Raw genomic sequence first — 26,441 nt, 5'->3', positions numbered from 1 at the left:
GGATGCTCGGGCACTGTATATGGACATTTTAGGGCAGAGATTACACAGAAAAGTATATGAACCCTATAACACTTATTACAGACACACTACATGGCGCTCACAGCCCTCGGTGCAGGACACGGTACAGATGTGGCCACACTTTTATACATTTTTATCCAGCTTTACCTTCCTTCTGTTTCTGGGAAAGCTGTGTGGAAAGTCCTGAGGTAGTATTGGGGCCTCCACAGGGTTTGTCACTATTCCCATGCCTCTTACTATAAGACCAGGGCCTGTCATGGCCGGGCAGTCTCTTCAGGACTATAATGCTGTACAGCGCTGCGGAACATGTTGGCGCCATATACATACTATGACATTACTTTGGGCTGCAGGTTCTCCTTCATTTTGGGGACGGTCCTCTCTGAGCCTTCCCTGTTTACCTGCTATAGACTGCACCGCCTAGTCCTACGTGCAGATCCGGTTGCTAAGCGGCGGTTGCTAGGGCCGCCATTTTGAAAAGAGGTAGGAGACCGAAGAACGGAAGAGCCCGAGCCGCGCGGCCTCCTCTTCCGGAACGAGATTTTTGTGGAGGAAATGGCGCCGGTGGATGTGTTGACCGTGTTTGCAGTGCAGCCTCTGTCAGACTGAGGGGCTCCCAGGCCGCAGTCCTATGTCCGAGCAGTGCACTTTATATACATGAGGTAAGGACACCCGAATCCTGCACACCCGGCGGGTTACCCGCCCTCTCCGAGCACAGGGCGACGGACCTGCAGCAGTGTATAGCAGCATAGCGCCTGTCGCCATCACAACCTACTGCGGCTTATGGCTGATAACGGTACCGGGATACGTGCGCTAAATACCGGCGGTATATGCACTAGATATGGGGGTACCTGCCCTGATACCGGGATACGTGCACTAGATATGGGGGTACCTGCACTAGATATGGGGGTACCTGCCCTGATACCGGGATACCTGCACTAGATATGGGGGTACCTGCACTAGATATGGGGGTACCTGCCTTGATACCGGGATACGTGCACTAGATATGGGGGTACCTGCACTAGATATGGGGGTACCTGCACTAGATATGGGGGTACCTGCACTAGATATGGGGGTACCTGCACTAGATATGGGGGTACCTGCACTAGATATGGGGGTACCTGCCCTGATACCGGGATACGTGCACTAGATATGGGGGTACCTGCCCTGGATACCAGATTATTCACTAGATATGGGGTTGCATGCACTGGAAATGGGGGTACGTGCCCTGGATCCTGGAATATATGCACTAGATATGGGGGTACATGCACTAGATATGGGGGTACATGCCCTGGGCTCTGGAATATGTGCATTAGATATGGGGGTACGTGCCCTGGATCCTGGAATATGTGCATTAGATATGGGGGTACATGCCCTGGAATATGCATTAGATATGGGGGTACATGCCCTGGATCCTGGAATATGTGCACTAGATATGGGGGTACGTGCCCTGGATACTGGAATATGTGCACTAGATATGGGGGTACGTGCCCTGGATCCTGGAATATGTGCACTAATTATGGGGGTACATGCCCTGGATCCTGGAATATGTGCACTAATTATGGGGGTACGTGCCCTGGATCCTGGAATATGTGCACTAATTATGGGGGTACATGCCCTGGATACTGGAATATGTGCATTAGATATGGGGGTACATGCCCTGGATACTGGAATATGTGCACTAGATATAGGGGTACATGCCCTGGATCCTGGAATATGTGCACTAGATATAGGGGTACCTGCACTAGATACTGGAATTATGTGCACTAGATATGGGGGTATATGCCCTGGATACTGGAATATGTGCACTAGATATGGGGGTACATGCCCTGGATACTGGAATATGTGCACTAGATATAGGGGTACATGCCCTGGATACTGGAATATGTGCACTAGATATAGGGGTACATGCCCTGGATACTGGAATATGTGCACTAGATATAGGGGTACATGCCCTGGATACTGGAATATGTGCACTAGATATAGGGGTACATGCCCTGGATACTGGAATATGTGCATTAGATATGAGGTTACGTGCCCTGGATCCTGGAATATGTGCACTAGATATAGGGGTACATGCCCTGGATCCTGGAATATGTGCACTAGATATGGGGGTACCTGCACTAGATACTGGAATTATGTGCACTAGATATGGGGGTACATGCCCTGGATCCTGGAATATGTGCACTAGATATAGGGGTACATGCCCTGGATCCTGGAATATGTGCACTAGATATGGGGGTACCTGCACTAGATACTGGAATTATGTGCACTAGATATGGGGGTACATGCCCTGGATACTGGAATATGTGCATTAGATATGAGGTTACGTGCCCTGGATCCTGGAATATGTGCACTAGATATAGGGGTACATGCCCTGGATCCTGGAATATGTGCACTAGATATGGGGGTACATGCACTGGATACTGGAATATGTGCATTAGATATGGGGGTACATGCCCTGGATACTGGAATATGTGCATTAGATATGGGGGTACATGCCCTGGATACTGGAATATGTGCATTAGATATGGGGGTACATGCCCTGGATACTGGAATATGTGCATTAGATATGAGGTTACGTGCCCTGGATCCTGGAATATGTGCACTAGATATAGGGGTACATGCCCTGGATCCTGGAATATGTGCACTAGATATGGGGGTACCTGCACTAGATACTGGAATTATGTGCACTAGATATGGGGGTACATGCCCTGGATCCTGGAATATGTGCACTAGATATGGGGGTACATGCCCTGGATACTGGAATATGTGCATTAGATATGAGGTTACGTGCCCTGGATCCTGGAATATGTGCACTAGATATAGGGGTACATGCCCTGGATCCTGGAATATGTGCACTAGATATGGGGGTACCTGCACTAGATACTGGAATTATGTGCACTAGATATAGGGGTACATGCCCTGGATCCTGGAATATGTGCATTAGATATGGGGGTACGTGCACTGGGTACCCACATGTTTACATCCCGTGAGATTTCTTTATATGTGTGTGTTTCTGTACAGTCTATAGGGGAATGTGTCGTTGCACCAGTTTTCTTCTATAATGCATAGTTGTAAATATGGTTTGGCACGTCCCCTCTATAAACACCCTTATACAGACCCGTGTGTATGTATATATATATATATATATATATATATATATATATATATATATAATGTTGTATGCCTCCATAATAATCTTCTATATAGTCATCAGTGACCTGCGCACACTTAACCCCGTGATCACTGTAGCTCACTAGCTGGCAGTATTTTCCTACCCGTCTTGCATCCTCTCCATACACTGCATTATGTAAATTTCTGGGTGTAGATTGGGACATCGTTGTGTTATGAGTCTGCAATTTCTTCTATAGTTTCTGGGGCCTTATGTAATGCCGAGTGTCCTATAAGGTGTCTGTCTAGTGCAGGGATCTCTGCAGTCAGTTTATGTATGTGTTTATATTGTGTCCGGGCATGGTGTACGTCTTGCACAACGCCCGTATGTTTTCAGCCGTCCTCTTACGTCATCCCAGGATTAATATAGATTTTAATTACAGAGCATTGGACGCTGCAGCTACCAAAGACATTGAAGGAAGTCTGAGGAGGTAAGTCTGTCAGCAGCCCCAGTGTCTGTAGTGTTGTCTGGATGATGTTAAAATGTCAGCGGCAGGGGTAGGCGTGACGCCCATTCTCCAGCTGTGAGTCACCACAGTAGTCACTTGTTGTGCATGGATACGGCCGCTGTGTGCGCTCATCGCCATGTCCAGTGTCTGTGCTCAGATGGAGAAGAGTCACACACATTACTTTATTGTTACTGTTGCTTGTTTTTAGAAGTTTGTATCCGTGTTTCCTTAAAGGAGTTGTCCGGGCTTATGTTTTTGTTTTTTTTATGATCTCGTCTCAGGATGGACCATAAATCTATGATCACTAGGGGGTCGTCATCTGGATCCCGAACTGACCTGTAGACAAGTTTCAGCGCACGTTCAGTATACAATATGGGGCCGGAAGCAGAAAGCTCCGTCCATTGTCTCCATCCATCTGATTGATTAGAAATGTATGGCCTGTTCTGAAGATAAGCCCAGACAACCCCTTTAATAGCAAGGCTTCGGCTAAATGGCGAGCACGTCGTACCCCGCCAGGTCAGAGATGGCGTTGTAACACGGACGTCATTCCAAGTGAATATGGTCACGTGGTTGCTCAAAAGTTGTCCCAGAGCGGTTTTGGATTTTATTGCAACCGTCGCGTTACAGCAAGGCGCGCCGTGACCACATTCACTGAGGGTAGTATGGATCTGTTATCTTTGGCAATGCAACTTGTCGCCACCTAGCCCTGGCCTAAGTCTATGTCCTTGAGTTGTCCTCTGTCTAGTTGTGTCTTGTTCTTGAAAGTAAAGCCTATCCTAGGTTATGGGAGCTAGAATTTTTTTTTTGGATAGCTTGATCCAGGGACTTAGTACAATTGGCATGTTTGGTATGACATGGGGCAATTGGTGTCAACCTTGTGGGTTGTGTTTGTGTGTGGTGTTTATGTGTATATATATATATATATATATATATATATATATATATATATATACACAATCTCCCTCCCCACCCCCCTGTATCAATTTTATGTTAATGTGATGGCCTTGTCTTTATCCAACCTTATCTACTATGTTGCTACATTTTTGTATCTGTTTTTGGGAAAGTTGGGTCAGCCCTGTAGATAAGTACGTGACATTGGAGACAAATGCGGTGGCCCCTGCATGTAGATGCCCAGATCAGGGCCCTGCAGACTGTAATTCCGACTTTCTCTGCTGCACCCCTAAGTCACCATTACATTCCCATTAGGGGCTTTCCGAAGACCCTGAACATCAAGGTCACTCTTTTGGCATAAGCTGGGTACAGGGACTATATTTATATTCTGCATTTACCCCGGGAGACTGCATATAGTAAAGACAAGATGTGAACAGGGCCTTAGATGTTATCAAGATTAAGTAGGAAATAATAGGGCCAGCATTTAAATGCGTGGTAAATATCTGTATGTCTGCAGCCTTCACTGTAGAGCGCCCTCACTGGTCAGCCGGGGAACAGCCCATGGATTAGTTCCCAGTGTCAGCTGTACATAACCTGCTGGCTTTATGCTCATGGCAATGATGGTTTATTATATACAGTGATAACCCCCCTACCCATCCACTCCGTGTCCTGTGTAAGACTCCCGATATTACAGTCAGTGTTCCCTGGGAGCGGCCTGTCTCTTTCTGGTGCTTGGCAAGGGCAAACTTTGGCTGCAAATCCCATGGCGCTACCAATGACCGCCCTGCAACTCTTTCACCCATTGAAGTGAATGGAGTTACATTGCGACAGTGAAGTTACTGTGAGTTCTGGTTGCAAAAAAATAAATAAAAATACAGCATTGCTTTTTGCAACAAGAAGTCAAATTTGCTGTGCCCCTGGGATCGCAACACAACCCTATTCACTCCAGGTGGTCGTGCTATGGAGGTCACAGTTGCTGTGTAGCCCTAGTTGTCCTGTCTGGTGGCCATTACGTAACAGCAGGTTGCCATGTATCTGACAACTCTGTGACTAGCAAGTTGGTGGGCTACTGATTTATAGCTAACATTGTATAATTGTCTAGTTTGGTACATGGCTACTCTCTTAAGATTCGGTCACTGACTTGACTGACCCAGGCTCTCAGCCATTTATGAAGGAGTCAGAGCAGTCAGTCCATGTGCACGTGAATGAAGCTGTATTGCCATATTGGATGCAGCCAGTGGCACGGTTTTGGGGACCCCCTTTCTGATTCTAGTTATTAGATTGCAGCAAGTCCAGGTCTTCTATCCACCTCTGTGATTGACCAGAGACTTGCACTGTCTTTTTCCTGCTGCATTTGCGTTCAGTGTCAGATTCTTGGGTTAATATATAACGCACTTCTAGGTGCAGGTTCATCTCCAGGAGCTTTCACTGTGTTTATAGCAGGTTCTGATAAAGCTGTATACATTCAGCTGGAGATAAGCTTGCTATGTTAGATATAGCCCACACTCCGTTTACCTATAGATTTCCTAATAGTTACCCCTGGCGTGCCAAAACCTACAGCACCTTGCATTGCAAGCATTTGTGGCTATCTGCTGTTTATTGTCCTTTGTGCACATGGGATTACACTGGTGTTGTATACATACTTCCTAAATGTATTAGCCACCTATCTAGGAACTCTTTCCACCCCCCTCCCTCCCTGTTTTTCCCTATTTGTGGTGTTGCATTGCTAAGACCTGGGAATGAGGTGGGTGTACCTGATGATAATCGATTCCCTCCCCAGTGCTCGCTGACTACCCAGTAGCCACTGACACCGCCATAAAATATTCAACGCTGCAAGGAAAAAAGGAAAGTGAAAGTTGATACCTAGAAAATAATTTATGGGCTTGGCTGGAGAGAAAACCCTGTTAGAAATGTAAAAATTTCCAGATTGGGGATAGGGCAAAGGTGAGTGCGGAGCGGGGCTGATCCTAGTGATGTCTATGGGCATGTGTTGGATCAGAGCGCTGTGTATACATGTGATCTGCTGTAATCTCTTCCCTATTAGTGGTATCTCAGAGATAAGCGTCAAGGGCAGAACTATTTGTTTTACTGTGGAAAGTGAAGACATTGATATCTCAAGTGCAAAATAACTTGGTATCTAGAGCTGGGAAATGGAAACAGCCGCAGTGTCAGCCATGCAGATTTTCTGAATCCACGCTGTAGGTGACGTCCGTGCCTACTGTTATAGATGTGTAACTGCAGACTGTATAGGAGCCCATTCATTTCTGAGGTCCTGTACACATCAGTGCAGATCCATCTGCAAAATATGGAGCAACTCCTACTCTTGTCTGTATTCGCGTCTGGCCTGCAAAATGGAATATTGACCGCTAGGAAAATCCATTGATAACCTATTCATTGGAATGGTCATTGATCTCAGAATGGTGGGCGTCAGACACTGACAATCTGCTTCGAGCTGGGGGAGACGGGTGTCAGACTCCCATCATCTGATATAGATGGGGACTCCAAGGGGTTGTCCTAACAGTCTTTGGCAAGGAGGCTGCGGACGGTAGGAAACAAGAGAACCAGAGATTGATTCCTATGATGGTAACTGTGTAAGACCCGCTTCACCTCTGCATTTGGGCCATTCCGTTCCCCTAACCGCATTTAGGGGAATGGGATGGCACTCTTCTCTCTGCATTTTCTTAGAACCACACGGACCCCATTATAGTCTAGGAAATCGGCGGACCCCATAAGGTAACTGATATATTTTTTTTTTAATGCAGATAGGTTTACTATTTGGGGGATCCCCAAGTGGACTCCCCGAACGCAGCTGTGAAGTGAGCCGAAATGAACCAGGGCTCTCAATCTAAATTCTCTACCGATGTGTCTGTGTTTGGGTTTCCTCCTACACTCTCAACACGGGGAGAACTTACAAACTCCTTGCAGATGTTGTACTTGGCTGGAATCGAGCCCTGGACTCCAGTTTTGCAAGGCTCCAGTACTAACCCCTATCTGCACTGCCCTATCTGTCTAGGGCTACATGGTGATTTTAATAATGCAACAAAAAAAAAGCATGCGATTTGTCTTGTAACTTGTTGCATCGAAATCGGATGCCGGATCAGACTGCGAGTCGTCTGACTTAATATTTACAGCACCCAAAATAAAATTTCGGAGCCGTTGCAAGTTAGTCACAGACTGATTACGTTGATCTGTGTTGTCGGTTGTGACCCTCGCCAGATTTTGGTAACTGTCTTGTTGTGTACATGTGTAGTAGCACAACCACGTGTTATAGTGCGATCTTGTCATGCAGCCGTAGTCGTCACCACCACACAGATCCCCCTCTGGGGTGCACGTATTAGGATGGAGGATATGTATACACACTTCACTCTATTATGTCTGTGTGAAGCGGCGGCGTGCATGTATTGTGACACTTTTATTGTAGACCTGCTGGATGCTTCTACTTATTTTCAGGATGTGATCTCACAGGGGGCGCTGAGAGGTGACCTGCGGACATTACGGCTTGAAAATTGAATTCTCAGCCAGGGGGGTGGGGAAGAGCCGGAGCCGCTGCAGCTAGATTATCCCCGGGCCATGTCCGCTTTTGCAGCAGATCTGACCGTCCTTGATCCTTGCAGTGCGGAGTCCTCTCCTGGCACCTGCCTAAAATGCATTTTATCCCAAAATTGTATCCCTGGATAGAGCGGGCAAGTCAGTCATAGAGCTAAACGTCTGACATGCCCGAGCCGCTGGTTCAACACTTGTCAGCACTTTGTGTTCTTTATACTGTTGCATGCTTTGTATTGGTGCGTGTTGCAGCTTTTTGCTTTGCACTTAACCCTTTATATGCACTGTGGATTTTGCACGGGAATACATTAGAGGACCTGTTTCCCCTCAGTGTTACAATACTGGTGCATTGTGAAGTTACTCTGTTGTTGTCCTGGGTAATGTGATGGCTCTCCATTCCTCCCCCCTTACAGCCTGATGCCTGAGTATATCGGGATCTGTACAGCTACAATGTCCCTCATAAATATTTATTCATCCATCACTTCATATATTTCCAAGAGGAATAATAGAGGAACAGCACAGTGCCAAGAAAAGTTGCTCCAGTGTTGTCTCATAGAGGATGTGTTTTTGCCAAAACAGTTCAGGCAGAAGAGCTAACAGGGGCTTCTCAGGAGCAGATTCAGATGCCGCAGTCTCGTTGTGTAAATCTCTGCAACTGAATCTTTGCAACCATATGGGTTTGTTTAGGTCGCAAGTATTTCTGTGAGCCCTGTACTGATGACAAAGCTGCAGAACCTTCTGCAATTAGGTTAAAATGGTTGTCAATGGTTAGGAAAAAAAACCTGGCTTCTTCCTTTCTCAGGCTGCACCACCCCTGGCCATGGACTGCAGCTGAGCGACCATAAAACAAGTTAGAAGAAAGCGGCCATGTCTTTCTAAGGGCTCGTTCACATCTGCGTTCTTCTTTCCTTATTGCAGGTTTCCGTTTCCTGCATAAAACAGATGCAGGAGACGGAAACCTGCAGGAGTCTTTCATTTGAATGGGTGAGAAAGCTGTCCGGCCGTGCGCGGCAGTGAGCGTTTTGCGCTCTCCGCCGCGAAGCCGGGTTTTATAATCCGGACACAGAGTCGGACATGCACTACTCTGTGTCCGGATAAAAAAAATCCGGTTTCGCGGCGGAGAGCCTAAAACGCTCACCGCCGCGCACGGCCGGACCCGATCTATGGTTTCCGTCTTCTGCCATGCAGAAGACGGAAACCATAGTACGGACACATTGAACGCAGGTGTGAACCCAGCGTAAGGCGAATTGACACGCGTGTTGGAGACTCCGCCATAGATTTGCCGTATATTGGCAGAGAGAAGTCATTCTGCAAGTAGGGCTTGCATTATAATCTATGGTGTCCACTGGTAACCACTTTTTACGTGGATGAGGTCACCGTGCAGACCCAAATGATGGAGACTCGACCACTAGTGTGAGGCTGGTCTTACACGACCGGATTGAATGTACGCTCAGCAAGTTGCTCATCGGCAACATGGACTCCGAAGATTTCCGTGTCCTGCCGCTCTCGCCCATAGAGTTCTATGGACGAGTCCGTGCAGTGCCGCAATTCACAGCCATTACGGACATGTCCTATAAATTGCGGCCCAGCCACACCACGGATAAAATATCCGGTGGTGTAAGAGGCCACATTGAATATAATGTGTCCGCCATTGAAAACCCTCAATGGCGGACTTGCGTTACAGCCGTGTAAGACCAGTCTAAGGCTGGACATAAACCCTGCGAACACAACCGTAGTCATGTGCAAATCCCTGGAAAAAGGAAGGGCTGGCATCAGTTTGCATGGACTATCTCTGTGGACTAGATGAGACTGTACCGTGAAAAACAAGTCGGACTAGGACCTGCTCCGTATTGTGGGACTGTCCAATGGCCGCACATGGATGTGTGAAAACTACAACCATGTGCACGGTGCCATAGAAATCTGTTATAGATGCAAAATAAGAGAACTTGCTGGGGTGTCAGTCCTTTGGATTGTCACCACGAAACGGCCGGACAGAATTTCTAATGTCTTGTCAGGACTTTAGTGGCCGCCTCTGGATGTCTTCTCATGTAAGTACAAATGTCAAGGCTCTGGAAACCCCAGGCGCGGGCTGATGTTTGCCATGTTCATGCCAGCGTTAAAGTACATTCATACTGCTTCATGCCAGGGGACAGGATAATGTGACCGAGTGGGTGACCTGTAATAACCCCGTGTATTATCACCTCTGTTAGGGTTAATGGAATATGTTCATGCGGTAAAGTGTGTATGTGGTGGGGGTCTGACTGCTGATCCTGAGATAGGAGGGTGAGGGGGTCTTGCACTCCGCAGAATGTAGGCCGTCCCCTGCTAGACGGGACCTCCTTACTCTCATTCACATCAATGGAGATAGCAGAGCGCTTGTGTTTTCGCCATCTCCGTCACTCCCATTGAAGCGAATGGCAGCGGGTTGTGTCCAGTAGGTGCGGGTAGAACATCCTTGGGATCAGCGGGTCGTCTTGGTGGTTAGACCACCCACAGATCAGCTATATATTCTATGTATAGGATATATGTATCATGGCATAACCCCTATACAAATGTCTGCTCTCCTGACATGTCTTAGTAAACTCTTCTCAATATCAATTCGGCAGCATTTTTTTTTTTTTTTTCCCTTTAAAACTTCAGTTGTTCCGCTCCTCTGTTATTCCTCCGGGAAACTTATAAATACACGTTTTCAATGTATTCATACATTTGTAGGAGGAATAACTGAGGATAACACAACATGGCGTTCAGAGATGTCCAGGATTATTGTAAAGTGAATACGATGGAGCAATGTCAGGTCGGTGACGGGTCCTCTTTACAGGTTGTGACCCTCATATGGCGTTATAGTCTACCCACTGGTAAGATTCTCTAGGTCCATGACGGTAAATGATCAAAAATATTGGTTTAGCTATGAAGGGAACCGCTCCTGACTTGGCGGCCAACTGATGGAAATGCTCGCTATCAGTCCCTGTGTTACTGCTGTCATAGGACAGATTGGGCTTTGAGCGGTGACCCTTGGACTCTTATCTGTGCCCATCACTGAGCAATCTGACTACTAGGCAAACAACAACCCGTGTGTAATGAAAGGGAACGTGATCCCTACTCTTATACCCCCGGCTGGTACAGGTACCTTGCAGGGGTGATGTCCACTTGTGGGCGGGGGCCACACTGAGAAGCTTGAAATGTTTGTCGTGATCTAGGACAATTATAAGACCTGTTCACACAGCCATTTGTGGGTCTGTAATACTGCACCCGTCATGTACCTCAGAATAGCTTTTGCGGCACACACAGGGGTTTACTATTTGGAAGAATAGTTGGCTCCTTCCTATAGCTTTAAGGGGAGGTTATGGTGACTAACAGAGGAGTCATGAAAGCCCCTGGGAGTCCATAACAGATTCGGAGACCTCCTGCACGGTGTACACAGGTATAGACTGGCCTCCTGTCTTATACCCAGGGCTCTGCTCATATTGGTGGTGGCGGGGGGGGGTAAAAACCTAATATGGTCCACATGGCAAACTACAAAAGATGTCACATTTATTAGTTACATGCTTGCTTGCAGCTCAGTCCCATTCAAGTGATTCAGAAGGCATTGCTTACCCGAATGCTGCGGTCTCTTCAAACAGCTGATGAGTGGCGGTCCCGGGAGCCAGACCCCTGCCGATCTGATATTAATAACCCACCCTAAGTATAGGTCACCAATATGACCATCCACAACAACCCCTTTAACTGCCCCCTTCCCCATGTACATGCTGTATGTATAGCACTCGCTCTGCATTACTGGACTATAAGACTATGGCTCTATTCACTACGTTGTTGAAAAAGTTCTGTCTCTGAAATGAATTTCCATGTGACTTGGGGCTCAATTTTGTGCCTTGCACGATATCTCCCCCCTCAGACTTCATGTAGCCCCTCAGATTCCCAGTGCCATGGAACGAATTTTACGAATTAAACCTCAACCTGTAATGTCTGCTGGATCTTGTAGTCTGACACCAGGCTGTCGCTGACAACAGGGCAGGTGCTGAGACTTAGATCCTGGTGTGTGGACGCTATGGGGGGGGGGGGGGGGGGGGCGCGAAAGCTACAGGTCGGATGGAAATGACAGTAAATGGTGCGCTTAACGGTTTTAGCCCTGGTCAGTAGATGCGTCACGCGGCAGGAGACGTGCTCTGTGAGCTGCAATTCAGATAAGACTCCGGTTCCTGAACATCAAAGGGCGAGAGCATTGCGGGTGACACGAGGGCGCTGGACCGAAGAGGGGGTGGGAATACGTTTACTACAACAGCAAGTAGATCTGTGTTTTGCACGTGTGCCAGTAGTGGTGCAACACAAGTCTGGTACACCAGATGCAAAAAATAATGCATCCCCGTGAAGTGTGTGTTTGCATTCGTGTATACACTTTGTCCAGGCGTCGTCTGCCTCTGGTTTGTAGTGGGCCGGTGAGGCCGGTTTCCCTACCGTGTCTATGGCTGCCTGCACAATATCCATATCCCAGTCATCTCCCATGAGCAGCGCTTGCAGCAAGTGGTTAAATGCGACTCTTTCCACAGATCTGCCTGGAACGGTGAAACAATTGTGTTATTGTTGTGGGCCGGAGAGCGGCCAGTATGGAGGGAGGGAGCTATCCATGGGCACGCGTAATCTTTCTACAATTTGGGTTTTGGAGCCTGGCAATTTGGAGGCGCTGATCATTAGAGGAGCGGTCTCCGAGGGGCGCTCAGCTGTGTCGTGAAGACGTCCCCTCATTATTAATGAGAATCTTATTCCATCCTGGTCAGGCAGGCCCCGTGTTACTTCAGCTGTACGGATCCTCTCGGGAGGGAAGTGCTAAATTTGGGTGAATCCTGCCTTGACATTTTGTCTTGTTTGTGATCTATCTATAGCAAAGGCTGCCAAATCCAGAGAAGAATAGAAAACAGGCGATTGTCAGAGGAAATCCTCCGAGATCCTAAACCTACAGAGACTGATCCCTGTTGTTGTTGTTGCTGCTCTGTGATCCTCACCATATGGACCATGAACAGTCCTTATACTTAGATTTATTTGTAATGTATTTTTGTAAGAAATTACAATCTTCAGAGGAGTGATAGATATAACAGCGACATCACCTTTTAGAATGCCTTCAAAGTGGCGGTCAGCTAGTCGCTGCGGTTCCGGTCGCCCCTTAAATACCGCTGCATTTCCCCTGCAGGGCACCTGTTAGAGTACATGGCAATCATAGAGAAAAATGGCCGCCATGTAATTATAGGACTTCTCGCGTCTGTCCCAGTTCTGGTTGTCTCCACATCACCCCCTGCTCTGGTCGCATGCTGCCTCCTACCCTGCAGTCTCTGGACTCGCAGCTCTATTTTTCGTGCAGTCTCTGGACTCGCAGTGGGTGGAGATAGGACACCCACATTAAACAAAGATAAGCCGTTTCAGCACTGTATGCCAAGAGCTGCTGCAGTGGAAGGGTGGCGCATATGGCTCTTCTATTCAGATAATAGAGGTTCTGCAGCAGCCCCATCCAGTGCATAGCAATGGTCTTAGGGAAATGTAGAAGGTGTCCTGCGGATAGGTCCTCAGCATGAAAATCCGTTTGGGGCTGGAAAATCCATTTAAAGGGATCCTATCGCTCAGACATGATATATATATTTTTTTTTTTCTCTAAGTACCACGTTGGAATAGCCTTAAGAAAGGCTATTCGTCTCCTACCTTTCGTCGTCTTCTATGCGCCGCCGTTCGCCTACAATCCCAGTTCTTGTTGGTATGCTAATGAGCTCTCTTGCAGCACTGGGGGCGGGTCCCAGCACTCAGACAGCACTGGGGGCGTCCCCAATGCTGCGAGAGAACTCTCTCCAGCGCCGAAAGGTAGGAGACGAATAGCCTTTCTTAAGGCTACTCCGACGTGGTACTTAGAAAAAGAAAAAAAAAATCATGTCTGAGTGATAGGATCCCTTTAAGGACTTGGGTGAGGAGACCCTCCCCAGGAGGATAAACCCACTCACCTACTTACTACAGGGTAAATCTTGCACGCCGTTTTAGCACTGACATCTATAAGTCCTAGGGAAATAGACCATCCCTATCTCATGAGGACATCCCTCTCCTACATGCCGTGTCTGAGCCTATGGACATCCTAGAAGGCGTCATCCTGCTCAGTAACTCACTTATGACCCAGATCTGCTTTGTAAGGACTGATCCCGCTCTGGCACATCCAGATATTACACATCTATGCTGATATTCCCTATGGCTCTTCTTTGTAAGGGGTTCTCTTCATGAGCACATTGTCCATCTACTTCAGCCTTTGCTGTCATGTCTGGCCGTCCTCTATCCCTTTGGGTACAGGTTGTGATGCTTTTGGTCTTTGCTTTAGGGGCACAGCGCACGAGGAGGAAGTACAGTTAATGGAAGAAAAGAAAAACCGAAAGAACGATAAAAAGAAAAAGGAAGCCGCCTCCAAAAAGGTAACCTGAAGCCTGCAGCCCTGACTTATCCCCCGCACGTGTCGCCATGTGTCTAAATAGTTCGCCCATTTATAAGGAGCGAGGAACGAGCCTGGTGAGATCTGAGCAGTGTGAATACATCCTCATCAGTAAATGTGAGCATTGTAGTCAGGCACCCTGGCAAGGGGCAGGTACTAGACAGCCATGGTGGCCCTTACCCTTCAGGCCATAGACGCCAGTGCAGAGACTAAGGCTTAATAATCCTTTCCATGTCCATCGGCCTGTGTAGCATATACCACTATAGCGCAGTACACTCGTATGTTACAGGAGCCTCGATAAACTGCAGTATTTTAATTCTAATTTTTTATTTATTTCAGGCCTCTGATCAAAAAAACAAAGGTAAGCCCCTCTCTTCACTCTGCACTGTAACTACGGGATGGAACGCCGCGCTGATGGTTCTGCTATTTGCATTTATTGAACAGAATTAGAAAAGCCTGCACCACTTCTGTTCCATAGGTCATATATAGGATAAGCGCTTGGCGGCAGTTACTGTAGTGGACCTGAGTTGCGGATGCGCGACCTATGAGCGGATGCTTTGCTGGTTATGGAAGAAGGCAGCCTCTTAGGCTCGGACAACCCCTTTAATATCTGGCAAGTGTTGTCATCTTAAATGTGAGCCTCAGCAATGTATATACACAGTGACTGTACCAGCAGAATAGTGAGCGCAGCTCTGGAGTATAATACAGGATAAGTAATGTAATGTATGTACACAGTGACTACCAGCAGAATAGTGAGAGCAGCTCTGGAGTATAATACAGGATAAGTAATGTAATATATGTACACAGTGACTGCACCAGCAGAATAGTGAGTGCAGCTCTGGGGTATAATACAGGATAAGTAATGTAATGTATGTACACAGTGACTGCACCAGCAGAATAGTGAGCACAGCTCTGGAGTATAATACAGGATAAGTAATGTAATGTATATACACAGTGACTGCACCAGCAGAATAGTGAGCGCAGCTCTGGAGTATAATACAGGATAAGTAATGTAATGTATATACACAGTGACTGCACCAGCAGAATAGTGAGCGCAGCTCTGGAGTATAATACAGGAGAAGTAATGTAATGTATATACACAGTGACTGCACCAGCAGAATAGTGAGCGCAGCTCTGGAGTATAATACAGGATAAGTAATGTCATGTATATACACAGTGAATGCACCAGCAGAATAGTGAGCGCAGCTCTGCAGTATAATACAGGATAAGTAATGTATGTACACAATGACTGCACCAGCAGAATAGTGAGCGCAGCTCTGGAGTATAATACAGGATAAGTAATGTAATGTATGTACACAGTGACTGCACCAGCAGAATAGTGAGCGCAGCTCTGGAGTATAATACAGGATAAGTAATGTAATGTATGTACACAGTGACTACCAGCAGAATAGTGAGCGCAGCTCTGGAGTATAATACAGGATAAGTAATGTAATGTATGTACACAGTGACTGTACCAGCAGAATAGTGAGCGCAGCTCTGGAGTATAATACAGGATAAGTAATGTAATGTATGTACACAGTGACTGCACCAGCAGAATAGTGAGTGCAGCTCTGGAGTATAATACAGGATAAGTAATGTAATGTATGTACACAGTGACTGTACCAGCAGAATAGTGAGCGCAGCTCTGGAGTATAATACAGGATAAGTAATGTAATGTATGTACACAGTGACTGTACCAGCAGAATAGTGAGCGCAGCTCTGGAGTATAATACAGGATAAGTAATGTAATGTATGTACACAGTGACTGCATCAGCAGAATAGTGAGCGCAGCTCTGGAGTATAATACAGGATAAGTAATGTAATGTATGTACACAGTGACTGCATCAGCAGAATAGTGTGTGCAGCTCTGGAGTATAATACAGGATAAGTAATGTAATGTATGTACACAGTGACTGCACCAGCAGAATAGTGAGCGCAGCTCTGGAGTATAATACAGGATAAGTAATGTAATGTATGTACACAGTGACTGCATCAGCAGAATAGTGTGTGCAGCTCTGGAGTATAATACAGGATAAGTAAATATACTCTCATCCATTATGTCTATATCCTTTGGAATAACCTAGAAGCATTTGCATGTGTTTATTCTATATATGACGTGTATAGATACCTGTGACTCTGATATGGTTCCCCAGTATTTGCACTCTTCGTATTTGGGGCTTTGCTGTTTTCTGGGTCTCTGCGGTTCTCATTTGTAAAGCAATGAATGGGCTCAGACACGTTGTAAGGACCTGAATCTCCAGTCTGTTTTGTGATCTGCTCGTCCTGCTTTAGAAGCCTATGACACATTGTGTAATAACACGTATCAGTGGTGTATACAGGGATATGACTATTATTATATAGCGTTATATTATAATGTGAGGCTTGCATTGTTTCCTTCCATGAAAAGCTTTAGCCCGTGGGTGACTTTCTGCCGTCGTTGTTGTTGCTGCTGCTGACAGATTGGTTTTAGTTACAATAAGAGCTTGCAATAAATCAGAACCATGTCCGGTTATGTAACTCCTGGTAATATCCAGTTACGGTGGTGTAAGAGGCACCAATAATATATAATAGAAAGCAAAGGATCACTTACAGCCATTTTCACCAGTAAATAGCGATGTATCTTTGTGTAGCCTCGTCCACATTGCTGCAGAGATTTTTCCCCTATTGGACCCAGTAGTCACAGCAGGATCAGCAGGCCTTGGATTTGCTATAAATGTCTGATCGTTGGGACCTTCGCTTATTTGAAGAACAGGAGTCCTCTAGTCTTGTGGTCACCATGACTGGACAGATGGCCGCACGTGTACCCCTCGCTGTTTTCATTTCTATTTGGGTTCTGAAAAGTTTCTGCCTAATTTATTGGCTTTTTGGGTTTTCCAGGGTTATTAATATCTTTGGGATGGGTTCACCATTGAAAACTGCTGGTGGTCTGACATTGGTGCCCCCTCACGATCAGCTGCGGCCTCTTCACGCATCCTGGCATAGTGGCTATGGTTGGTACTCCAGCTCAGCCCTATCATTTGAATGGGACTGAGCTGTGACCTGGGTGCTTTGGATGTGGCAATTCCTTATAGTATACAGAGCTGGAGGCAGATGCTTCAGTCCATGGTGTAGGGCAATGCTCCTGGTTACAATGGTTGTGGCCTTCTGGTCCATCAAAGAATCTCAAGGGACCCTCTGTCTCGCTCCTTACACTGTATAGTCCCCTCTCCTCATCGATTGGGACCCCTACCTATATGATATTAATGTCCTATACTAAGGCCCAGGTCGTCGATCGATCTCTGTAACCCCGTCTAGTTGAGTTGGCCATCAGCCAATCATTTGTCCAGGAAATCTTGGAATCGTCCTTTATACATTGTTAGGTTCACATCTGTATAGGGACTGCTAAAACAGCGAGCCCATACAGAGCCTAATACACCCCCTCTTCCCCCATTGACTATAACTTTAGGTGCACCCTGCCACAGCCTTAGACAATGGACTGGTCCTGGTTCAACCATCTTTAGAAGCAGGAAGGATTTGTTGCTACCCGTTCCCGAAGCCCCATTGAGGTTTTCCTGTAAGGTTTGTGTATCGGCCTCTCCTCCTGGGAGCGGAGGCTTCTGACTGTGTCAGCCCTTTGTTAATGGAGTCCCGAGCGCTGCCGCTGCCCATTGTCCTGCCAGCCTTCAGTTTGGGAGCGAGGGTGATTTGTTGCTGACTAAGTAAATGGTACCTCATGCAGATAAATGTCTGTACAGGATGTACTGTGTGAATGGGTTTCCACTCTTACATCTTTATTTCCCCTGGATATAGGAGATGTGAGCGGTGCTGTAAATCCAAGGACTTGCTTTCAGTAGTGCACAAGCCGGGCAAGCACTTGGCTTCCTACCTGACGACTTATTAAAGCCGTGTACACACAGATGCAGTTTTTCCAGCTGCTCCTTCCACCACTATGGGTTGCAATGGTAATAATCGGGACCAAGGAGTAGAGATGAGTGACCCCTGGGATGTGGGATGTGTGCGTCCTATGACGTGTTTGCTACCGCTCTCCCCTGGTAGTGACTGCCGTCTCCGCTCACGTTTTTGAGCCTTTTTTTTTTTTTTTTTGTAGCTCCCACAGATTTCGGCCCCGTTCCTCTCGCGTCTTTGTTCTCTTCGCCCTTCTGGCTTTTCTCTAGGAAAATCTATTTTTAATTCTGCAGCTACCTTACCGGCTTCTGAAATTTTCCGCGCTCTCTGCCGGGCGTCGCGCTCTCATGTAATGTACAGCAGATGTTGTCAACAACTCAGGGCTCAGTTAGGAAACCAAGTCGTGAGGCAAGAACATTAAGAGCGCGGCTGACAACATCGCACTGAAGTCAGGGTTTCCTTCCTACACTCGGTTTTGTAACCTTAATGCATCAACAAATCAGAAAAAACATCCTGGGGATAAGTGTGCGTTCACACAGTGCATGGGGAAACTGCTTTAGTAAAAACTGTGTGCAGGTTCCTTTTACTTTATAGGGTCCCAAACCTGCTGATGGTCTCCCTCCATTTAGTTGTATCCCGGTCACTGGATCATATTAATACAATGAATATTCCTAGTAGTTCAGGCCTGTGCATTCTACTTAAAGGCATTGTCCAAATTAAAGGGTAGAACAGTGGCTCAGTGGTTGGCGAGGTCGCTTTGCAACACAGTGGTGCTGGGTTTCAATCCAAAGCTTCTGCTCGTAGGCTGTTCTCCCCATGTGTGCTTAGGTTTCCTCCCAGAAAAAATATATGTATGGCAGCCACGTATTCCCCTGCACGGAGTCCCTCTTTAGTCTGTTCTCAATCTGATAGCTGTATAAGCCTTCATACACGGTATCCCAGTCTGATACTTTTATCCCCATTATGGCTGCAGCACATCTTGACTCTGAGACTCCATAAAGAACAGTCTTCCTCCCCCTCCCCTCTTCATTACAAATACTACTGGTTTATGTATAAGAAATTCTGCCAGGAGTAACTGTAAAATAGCACACACCTATTGGAAGTGTTAGGGACACTGGACTGCAAGATTCAGGTTATGATGTAGCTAAAAAGATCCCTGACACGTAAAGAGAGAAATCTAAGCACAATAAGGAAATCTACTCGTGGTCTTTGTCTAACACCTTATCAGCAATACCACAAGCAGCTAGTCAGAAGTAGATTAAGCACTCCTTACATTGTAGAACCTGAAAAATCCTCTTGGTGCCTGCACACAAAACAGTTTGCAGACAGGTACAGGTCGTGAGGAACCCAACCCCTCCCCTCTTCATTCATTGTGTGAGGAGAACAGACTCTTCCCCCTCCACTCAGTGGTCTGGTATCGTAAGTCTTGCATTATCTATGGAAGAACCTTCACTAGTAATGGAGCAGCAAAAGCCAGTGCCTGCACGGATCAGCTGAGGCGTCGTACACCCAGGGCAGGGATCAGATGGTTCTGTGGCCTATGGGCATCAGTGGGAGCTGAGCTGCAATAATGGAGCCCGGTCACTACACCGTCCGAACATCTAGTGTGTGGGGGGGCTGTCTGGACCCCACCAAATATTTTAGCATGGTGCACTGCTCACCTCTCCTGACCTGTCTGTAGGAAGTACCTGCTTTTGTCGTATAATAGCTGCAGCTTCTCGTCTAGAACACTTTGTTCCGTTCCTCTGTTGTTCCTAGAAATTTACGTATACATTGAGCGTTGGGTGTGCCCGGCGGGGGTTGCGTCTGGCACTATAGTATGACACATCCGTGCTGATGCCAGGAGCAGGCTGTCTAGGTGCACATCTTGTGACCAGAACGGTAACGCCCAGTTGTCACTTTAGAGGGATGGCACAAGGCAGAGTTAAATCTCTAAGGGTTTTTTTTTTTCGACGATTCGTTCCTGTCCTAATGTACTTTTAGTAAGAAGTGATCAGAATACGGATCAGACTACACGAGTTCTGTTTGTGGTCTGTTACTGTGGAGAGACAGATCCGTGTAGAGCCTTTAATATACGTCTTGTAAAGGCCTGATCCATCCGCTCTGCTCGCTACGTCCGGTCGGGGTATCGCCGGCTTTGTGTCTGCTTCGTAGACCATAAAACTACTGGTGCGCTTAGGACTGGACGTGTGTGTATGTAATGCAGAGCAGTAACAAAAGGGTTAATGCCAATTCACTCGCTAAGATCTCCCAGACCGTCGTGGCCTATACCGAGCAGTCGGAGGATCGTTCACATCGCGCCTGCTCCTTTGGCTGCCACGGGGTTAAATCCTCACTCAACACCCCCTGACAATGGCCGCTCCGCAGTCCCGGCGACAGCGAGTTAACCGCCTGGCGTTGACTGAAGATATTTTCCAGAGCCCGGACCAAGGCTGCAGCTTTTTTTTTTTTTTTTTGCAGTGAGATTTCTAGTGCAGCACATTACGTGTGTCAGACTTCCTCTGTGTGCCCTTCAGCATTCCTAAACTGTCAGCCCCCTTTTTTTCTTTTTCGGCAGAATGGAGGAGTGTGGCGTTACCGCTCAGCCCCCGTGCCGCAGATAGCGCCCCCCTCCCCAGCCTGCGTCCTCCTGATAGAGCTGTTTTTACCAGCAGTATTAATGCTCAGACAGCTGCCGTTATTTATTAGAAGGGAGGGAGACTTGGTCCGTCCGGGCCCCTCCGTCAGGAGGAGTTGGCAACCAGGGCTTTCACAGGAGTAAAATGACACCATGCTTCTCCTCCATTTTCTCATGAAATCTGCAGAGTGGGAAAGCAACAGGAGTTGGAAACGTCTTTCCTTGGATCGGCGCTCTCCGATCAGCGTCTTGGAGGCTTCCTTTTTGGATTTCCGTCAGGTTTGTGTCTGCTTTGCCTTGGATTTTTTTTTTTCTCCCCCCTCCTTCTGTAATGGGATTGAGCTGCATTTGGCAAACAGAGGGGCGGCTGTCACTGCGAGCTGTGTACATGGTAGAGGGGTGCTGCCGGCGTCTATAGGGTGTCAGTGGAAGCGTAAAGCTGTCATTGTTCATTGTGCCCGTCCCGGCCAAAAATCTTAGTTTACTGACAAGTCTAGTAACATGGGAAGCTCTGCAGGGAGCAGCTCGCCGCTGCTTGTGTCTGCGCTGTTGTAAAGGGATTTGCCAGACGGGCTGAACCGCTCGATTCTGCTTGTGTTGTAGATTTATGTCCCCACGCTGAATGGCGGAGCTTTAGGTTGTTTGTTTTTGTGCCGGGTAATGAGGTTTACATGCAGATAAATGGCTCGTTGCGATCCTACAGCCGTCCGGATGCCACATAAGTTTTTTGCTGTGTACATGCCAGTCCCCTGACTCATAACTGGCTGCAAATGGAAGCTCAGCGATACGGCTCGAATTAGCTGCAAAGTTTGATGTTTACCTATTGCAAAACTACAACTCCCAGCATGCCCTGACCAGCTGGGAAGCCGCCACTCACTGCATTACAGCAGAATCCTGCGACTAATGAGAGCCGTAGCCTGACAACGACTCGCCGGTCACAACGCCATAGGTATCGGACGCATGTCGCTGGGCTGGTCACGCTCGCTCGAGCACAGAAGGGGCCTGTTACGGTGCCAAATTTATTGGGCGTTGACTTAGAGATAAAATACTCATCCTAAAGCAGCAAAGAACAAGGCGTCAGCCTAGAGCAGCCACTAATGTAGGCGTCAGCGGGATCTACGGCCGCAGTTTAATGCCAATGACTCCTAAAGGTACGTTGTATGGGCACCTCAGGTCCCTGAAGGAATTTTAGGAAATCTCTTGTCTGCTGCAGACTGTGCTATGCTACACGTGCCCATTGAGGAGACACAACTTGCCGGTTGGGGTTTGTTCAGCAGGTGTATCCTGACATTCGCTTGCACAGTTTGGGTGGATTTGTTCTATTTTTGGTGCAAATTATGTGGTGTCGATAATTTGCACGACCTGACGTGCAGTGCCGGCTTTAGTTCTGCACGATGCCTATTTAGGCTGCAGGTTTGCACCGAGGATTTCACCCTTTACAATACATAGAATGAAACTACAACTCCCAGCATGCAGGTCTGCTCTGCTGGTTTGGGAACTCCTATAGATGTGAATAGAGAATGCTGGGAGTTGTAGTTTCACAGCCGCTGGAGTGCCAAAGGTTGCTGACCCCCGTGGGGTAAAATATGCAACAAAAACTTGGTCCAGACTGGATGCAATGTGTTTTGCAGAGTATATACAAGCCCCGTGGGTTTCCTCCATATATTGTGTGTGTTTAATGCAGATGAATAAGCCCTTATTCTCTCCCTGACGCTTGCGGGTTTGCAGCATAAGAATGAGTCCGGGCTCAGGGTTTCTCTTCCCAGCCTGAATATTTTAGTGTAAATGACACTTTTGTGATGCGCTCCCCTTATTGATGGACTGTCGGCGTAATCTCCTTTCTTGACACTTCATTTTTGAGATCTGCAGTGGGCTGTGAAATTGTTGCTGTGGCACAGAGGTGTCCGGGGCTATGGGGTCTGGCCGCGGGGTGTTGTGGGTAGCCGTGTCATTGTTTGTGTGGCGCTGTCTCTTTGTTTTGTGTCTGTGGCGTTCCCCTGGATTTGGCTTGTTTACACCCCTACTGCATTCAGCCTCTAGTTTGCTGCAGCGTTCAGAGTGAATGGCGAGCCCTCGGCCCTTTATACCCCGGCTGGTATCGGTCAGAAGGGATGACTGGTTCACCGAACTGGAGGATTTTCTTGTTCGACCTGTGTAGTTTTATCTAGAAGTGTCCGGGGTAGGAGAATGTCCTAATAGTCGGCCATACAGTCGCACAAACAGGACTGGTGGACCAATGTAGTCGGAGGCCTCCTTGTCAAGGGAGAGGGGAATTGGGTGGTTGTATGTCAGCTAATATACACAAGGATAAGGTCTGTCTCTCTACGGAGAACACATGCACCCTCGGCTGAGCCCCAGTGTGCAGGTGTAGTGAAAATGGCTGTTTAATCTGTGTGGACAGCCTTAGATTCTGTTCACACAGAGCGATGTCATTTCAGGAGGGATTTGAAGTGGATTTTGATACAGAATCGGCTCTAGTCTCCATTTTCGATAGAAGGCAGATGTCGCGGTCCCTCAATAGTCGGAAAACAGTCATAGGATGAATGGGGGGGCGGAAAAATGGTACCCGGCCTGCGCAGCATCTAACTCCACAGCAGAGATGATGATGATGATGATTTTTATTTATAATATATCTTATATTTATTTTTATATTTTATATTAATATAAATATAAGTTATTAATATTTAATAATTAAGAATAAATATAACGTTATTTATATAAAAATTTCCACTTTCAAAAATTGCGCCATGTGAACATACCCTGATCTATGCACGTGTATAGACCAAGGATCGGCCACTTTTGGCACTCCAGCTGCTGTGAAACTACAACTCCCAGCATGCTTCGTTCACTTTTGTCAGCATTATAAGATCACTCTGTAAAGGAGACATTTTTGGCCTTCTCTTGGTGACGGACGTCCTATCCTGGTGCATTTGCTGAACACGTTATCCAAAGCCGGTGTCTGGGTACAACTAGCTAGTCAAGTGGTGCAATATTCACGGGAAAGCTTCCAGAGTCCTCGCCCGGAGCCCCACTGGTTCACTGCAGTACTTGTAAGCCGTCGTACATAGTAGGGTTATATTTGTACGTTGCGATCACTAATGGTTGTCCGTTCTTCTTCTGTTTCCCCCGCAGTGCCAGAACAAATACTAAGCCAGCCTCAGCCTGTGAATGGGAACAGTGGCATTTCCACCGTAACCAGCATTCAGAATAATAATGCCAAGCGGCCCACAGCACTCAGTCCACAGCAGCAGCCGCCGGTGTCGCGTTATCCTCCCCGAGAAGTCCCACCGCGATTCCGACTCCAGGAACAGAGGCCTCCTGTGAAGCGTGGAAAGCAGATCCCCGGCATCGCCGCCAGTCTGGGCTCAGCCACTAAAGTATTAAACCAAGAGTCAGAAAGCAGCCCTGTAGTGTGTCCGGAGCACACCGCGCCCGAAGCTCAGCCAGGTAAAGGGGAACACCACTGACAATGCCGAAAGCTTTCTAATGTAGCGTACGCAATCCATTCCTGCAGCCACGCCTATGGTATAAGTTAGCGGCAAGGACTAGGATGGAGGTTGACTGTATAATATTAGAAAACTTTTTCATTTTGCTCTCCTTGGGTGTTTTATAATGGTTTTTCAAGATCGTGTTGTTGTCGCTCCACGTAGAAGTGGCGATGGCCTATCCTTAGGATGGATCGGAGGCTGTCTAGTATCTTGGACCCATGTCCGTCACATGTATAGTAGCTGCAGCACTCTGGCCTCTTCCCTGTTCTAGTGTCAGTCACCAATCGCCTGGTACAGCAGCAGCTCAGTCCCATTCAAGTCCATGGGGCTGAGCCGCAGCACAAGGCGCTGAGCTTGATATTCAGTGAAGAAGCTGCAGTGCTCAACCAAACACACCGGCCTCTTCCACCAGCTGATCCAGCGAGACACAGTTGCTGGACCCCCACTGAATGCAAAATGATGATCCTTCCTGTCATCAGTGGGCAAGTCCCAGAAACTCCCTTTAAAGGGATTGTCCCATGCACTGCTTCTCAGTATAGGTGATGTGTGTGATCTGACTGCTGAGACCCTCATTGATCATAAGAACGGGTACCTGAGACCCTATGTAAATGGAGAACATGACTGCTCTTCTTTAGGACCAAGATGGCCAAGGACTGTGCTGTCGGTCCCATTGAAGTTAAGGGAATGCTCTCTTTAAGCAGGGGACATTGGTCCCCAGTATTATGATTTTTGGGGTCCCCATGATAATGCGCTTGTCCTCTGTCCTGTGGATGAGGGGTAAATGTTCATGGTCAAACCCCAGAAACTAAATTGGTATGAGGAGGCTCAAAAAATACAACACAGGTGGAAATGGATCAGGGTGATTTGGGCGACTAAACCACCCTTATGCACCCTGGGTTTGGTGTCTCAAGTCACCCTGTTGTACTGCCATCCATATCTGCATTAAAAATCTCTTTATATTTGCACTACAGCCATACGCCCTATATCGGTGCAGTTATTCAGTCAACCTAAAGGAGTATCCCTCTGCTCCAGGGTGCATGCGCCAGACATCAGCACATGTGCAGTGACTATTTGTTGCGTGGCATTGGGGGCATATCTAGATAAAGATGTTTCATGGATGCACGGGGATGGCTTTATTGAAGGGATATTTGAGACAGTAAGCCGCTGGTCTGTAATGACCCGTGTGGGTGCTTTAGCTTCCCAAATTGACTTGAGGTTTCCTTTAAGTATAGCCTTAAATACACTTGCCATCACTTTTTAAAAAGGATTTGCAAAGTCGGCCATGTCAGGACTGGTTGTTGTGCTGCTCCTCTGTTATTCCTATTGACCAATGGGGGGGGGGGGGTCCTTGTCGGCTCCCCAGCGTTCTAAGATCAGATGCTCCAGAATGACGTCATTGGTGATCCAGACATGTTAGGAGAGATGATAGTCCTCTCTAAAGGGTTGTCCAGTATTGGCAGCCCCCCGAGGTGTAAGGACATGGCGGCTTCTTTTGATGCCTGTGCAGCTTTTTTTTTTTTTTTACCTATTATAAAACTTGTCATCTTGAGGTCAGGCCGGCTTCCTATTTATTTTATTTTTATTTTATTTATTTTTTTCGCCTTTTAAATCTAGAAGGGTATTACCATGTCTTGAAGTGGTGGTATATCGGCAGGAGGCTCCGGCGCTCAATAAGTGCGGCTTCCCTTCGGTCTTGCCTTGCACAGCGGTGCGACCGCCCTCCTGCTGCGCAGGGAAATACAGTCGAGTAAATGGGGCCGTCTGCATTTCCTTACCCAGCAGCACTTGTGACCATCCAGCTGTGTAAGGGGAGGTAGGCCGCAGAACGCCCGCACCGCAGGAGGTCATGAACGCCACTGTGCAGAGATGAGACTGACGGGGATGAGCGCTGTATAAAAGCTGCGGCCCTTCATGCAGAAAGTGTAGTT

General features: G+C 47.4%; 1 protein-coding gene across 3 annotated transcripts in view; it reads left to right on the top strand.

Moving 5' to 3' along the window:
* Positions 1 to 557: 557 nt before the first annotated feature.
* The window catches only part of TNRC6A (trinucleotide repeat containing adaptor 6A), a 42,930-nt gene continuing 17,046 nt past the window's right edge, over positions 558 to 26,441 (top strand). For all 3 annotated transcript variants that reach the window (XM_075284066.1, XM_075284067.1, XM_075284065.1), the window contains exons 1-5: positions 558 to 677; positions 3,573 to 3,620; positions 14,416 to 14,506; positions 14,863 to 14,884; positions 24,158 to 24,472. In XM_075284066.1, the coding sequence (XP_075140167.1) occupies positions 673 to 677; positions 3,573 to 3,620; positions 14,416 to 14,506; positions 14,863 to 14,884; positions 24,158 to 24,472 (481 nt within the window). In that variant the 5' untranslated portion in view covers positions 558 to 672. The remainder of the gene's footprint in view (positions 678 to 3,572; positions 3,621 to 14,415; positions 14,507 to 14,862; positions 14,885 to 24,157; positions 24,473 to 26,441) is intronic.

Source organism: Leptodactylus fuscus, chromosome 8 (genome assembly GCF_031893055.1).
Source record: "Leptodactylus fuscus isolate aLepFus1 chromosome 8, aLepFus1.hap2, whole genome shotgun sequence".
Classification (NCBI taxonomy): Eukaryota; Metazoa; Chordata; class Amphibia; order Anura; family Leptodactylidae; genus Leptodactylus; species Leptodactylus fuscus.
Note: the sequence above shows the minus strand (reverse complement) of the source record. Positions and strands in the feature narration are given on the sequence as shown.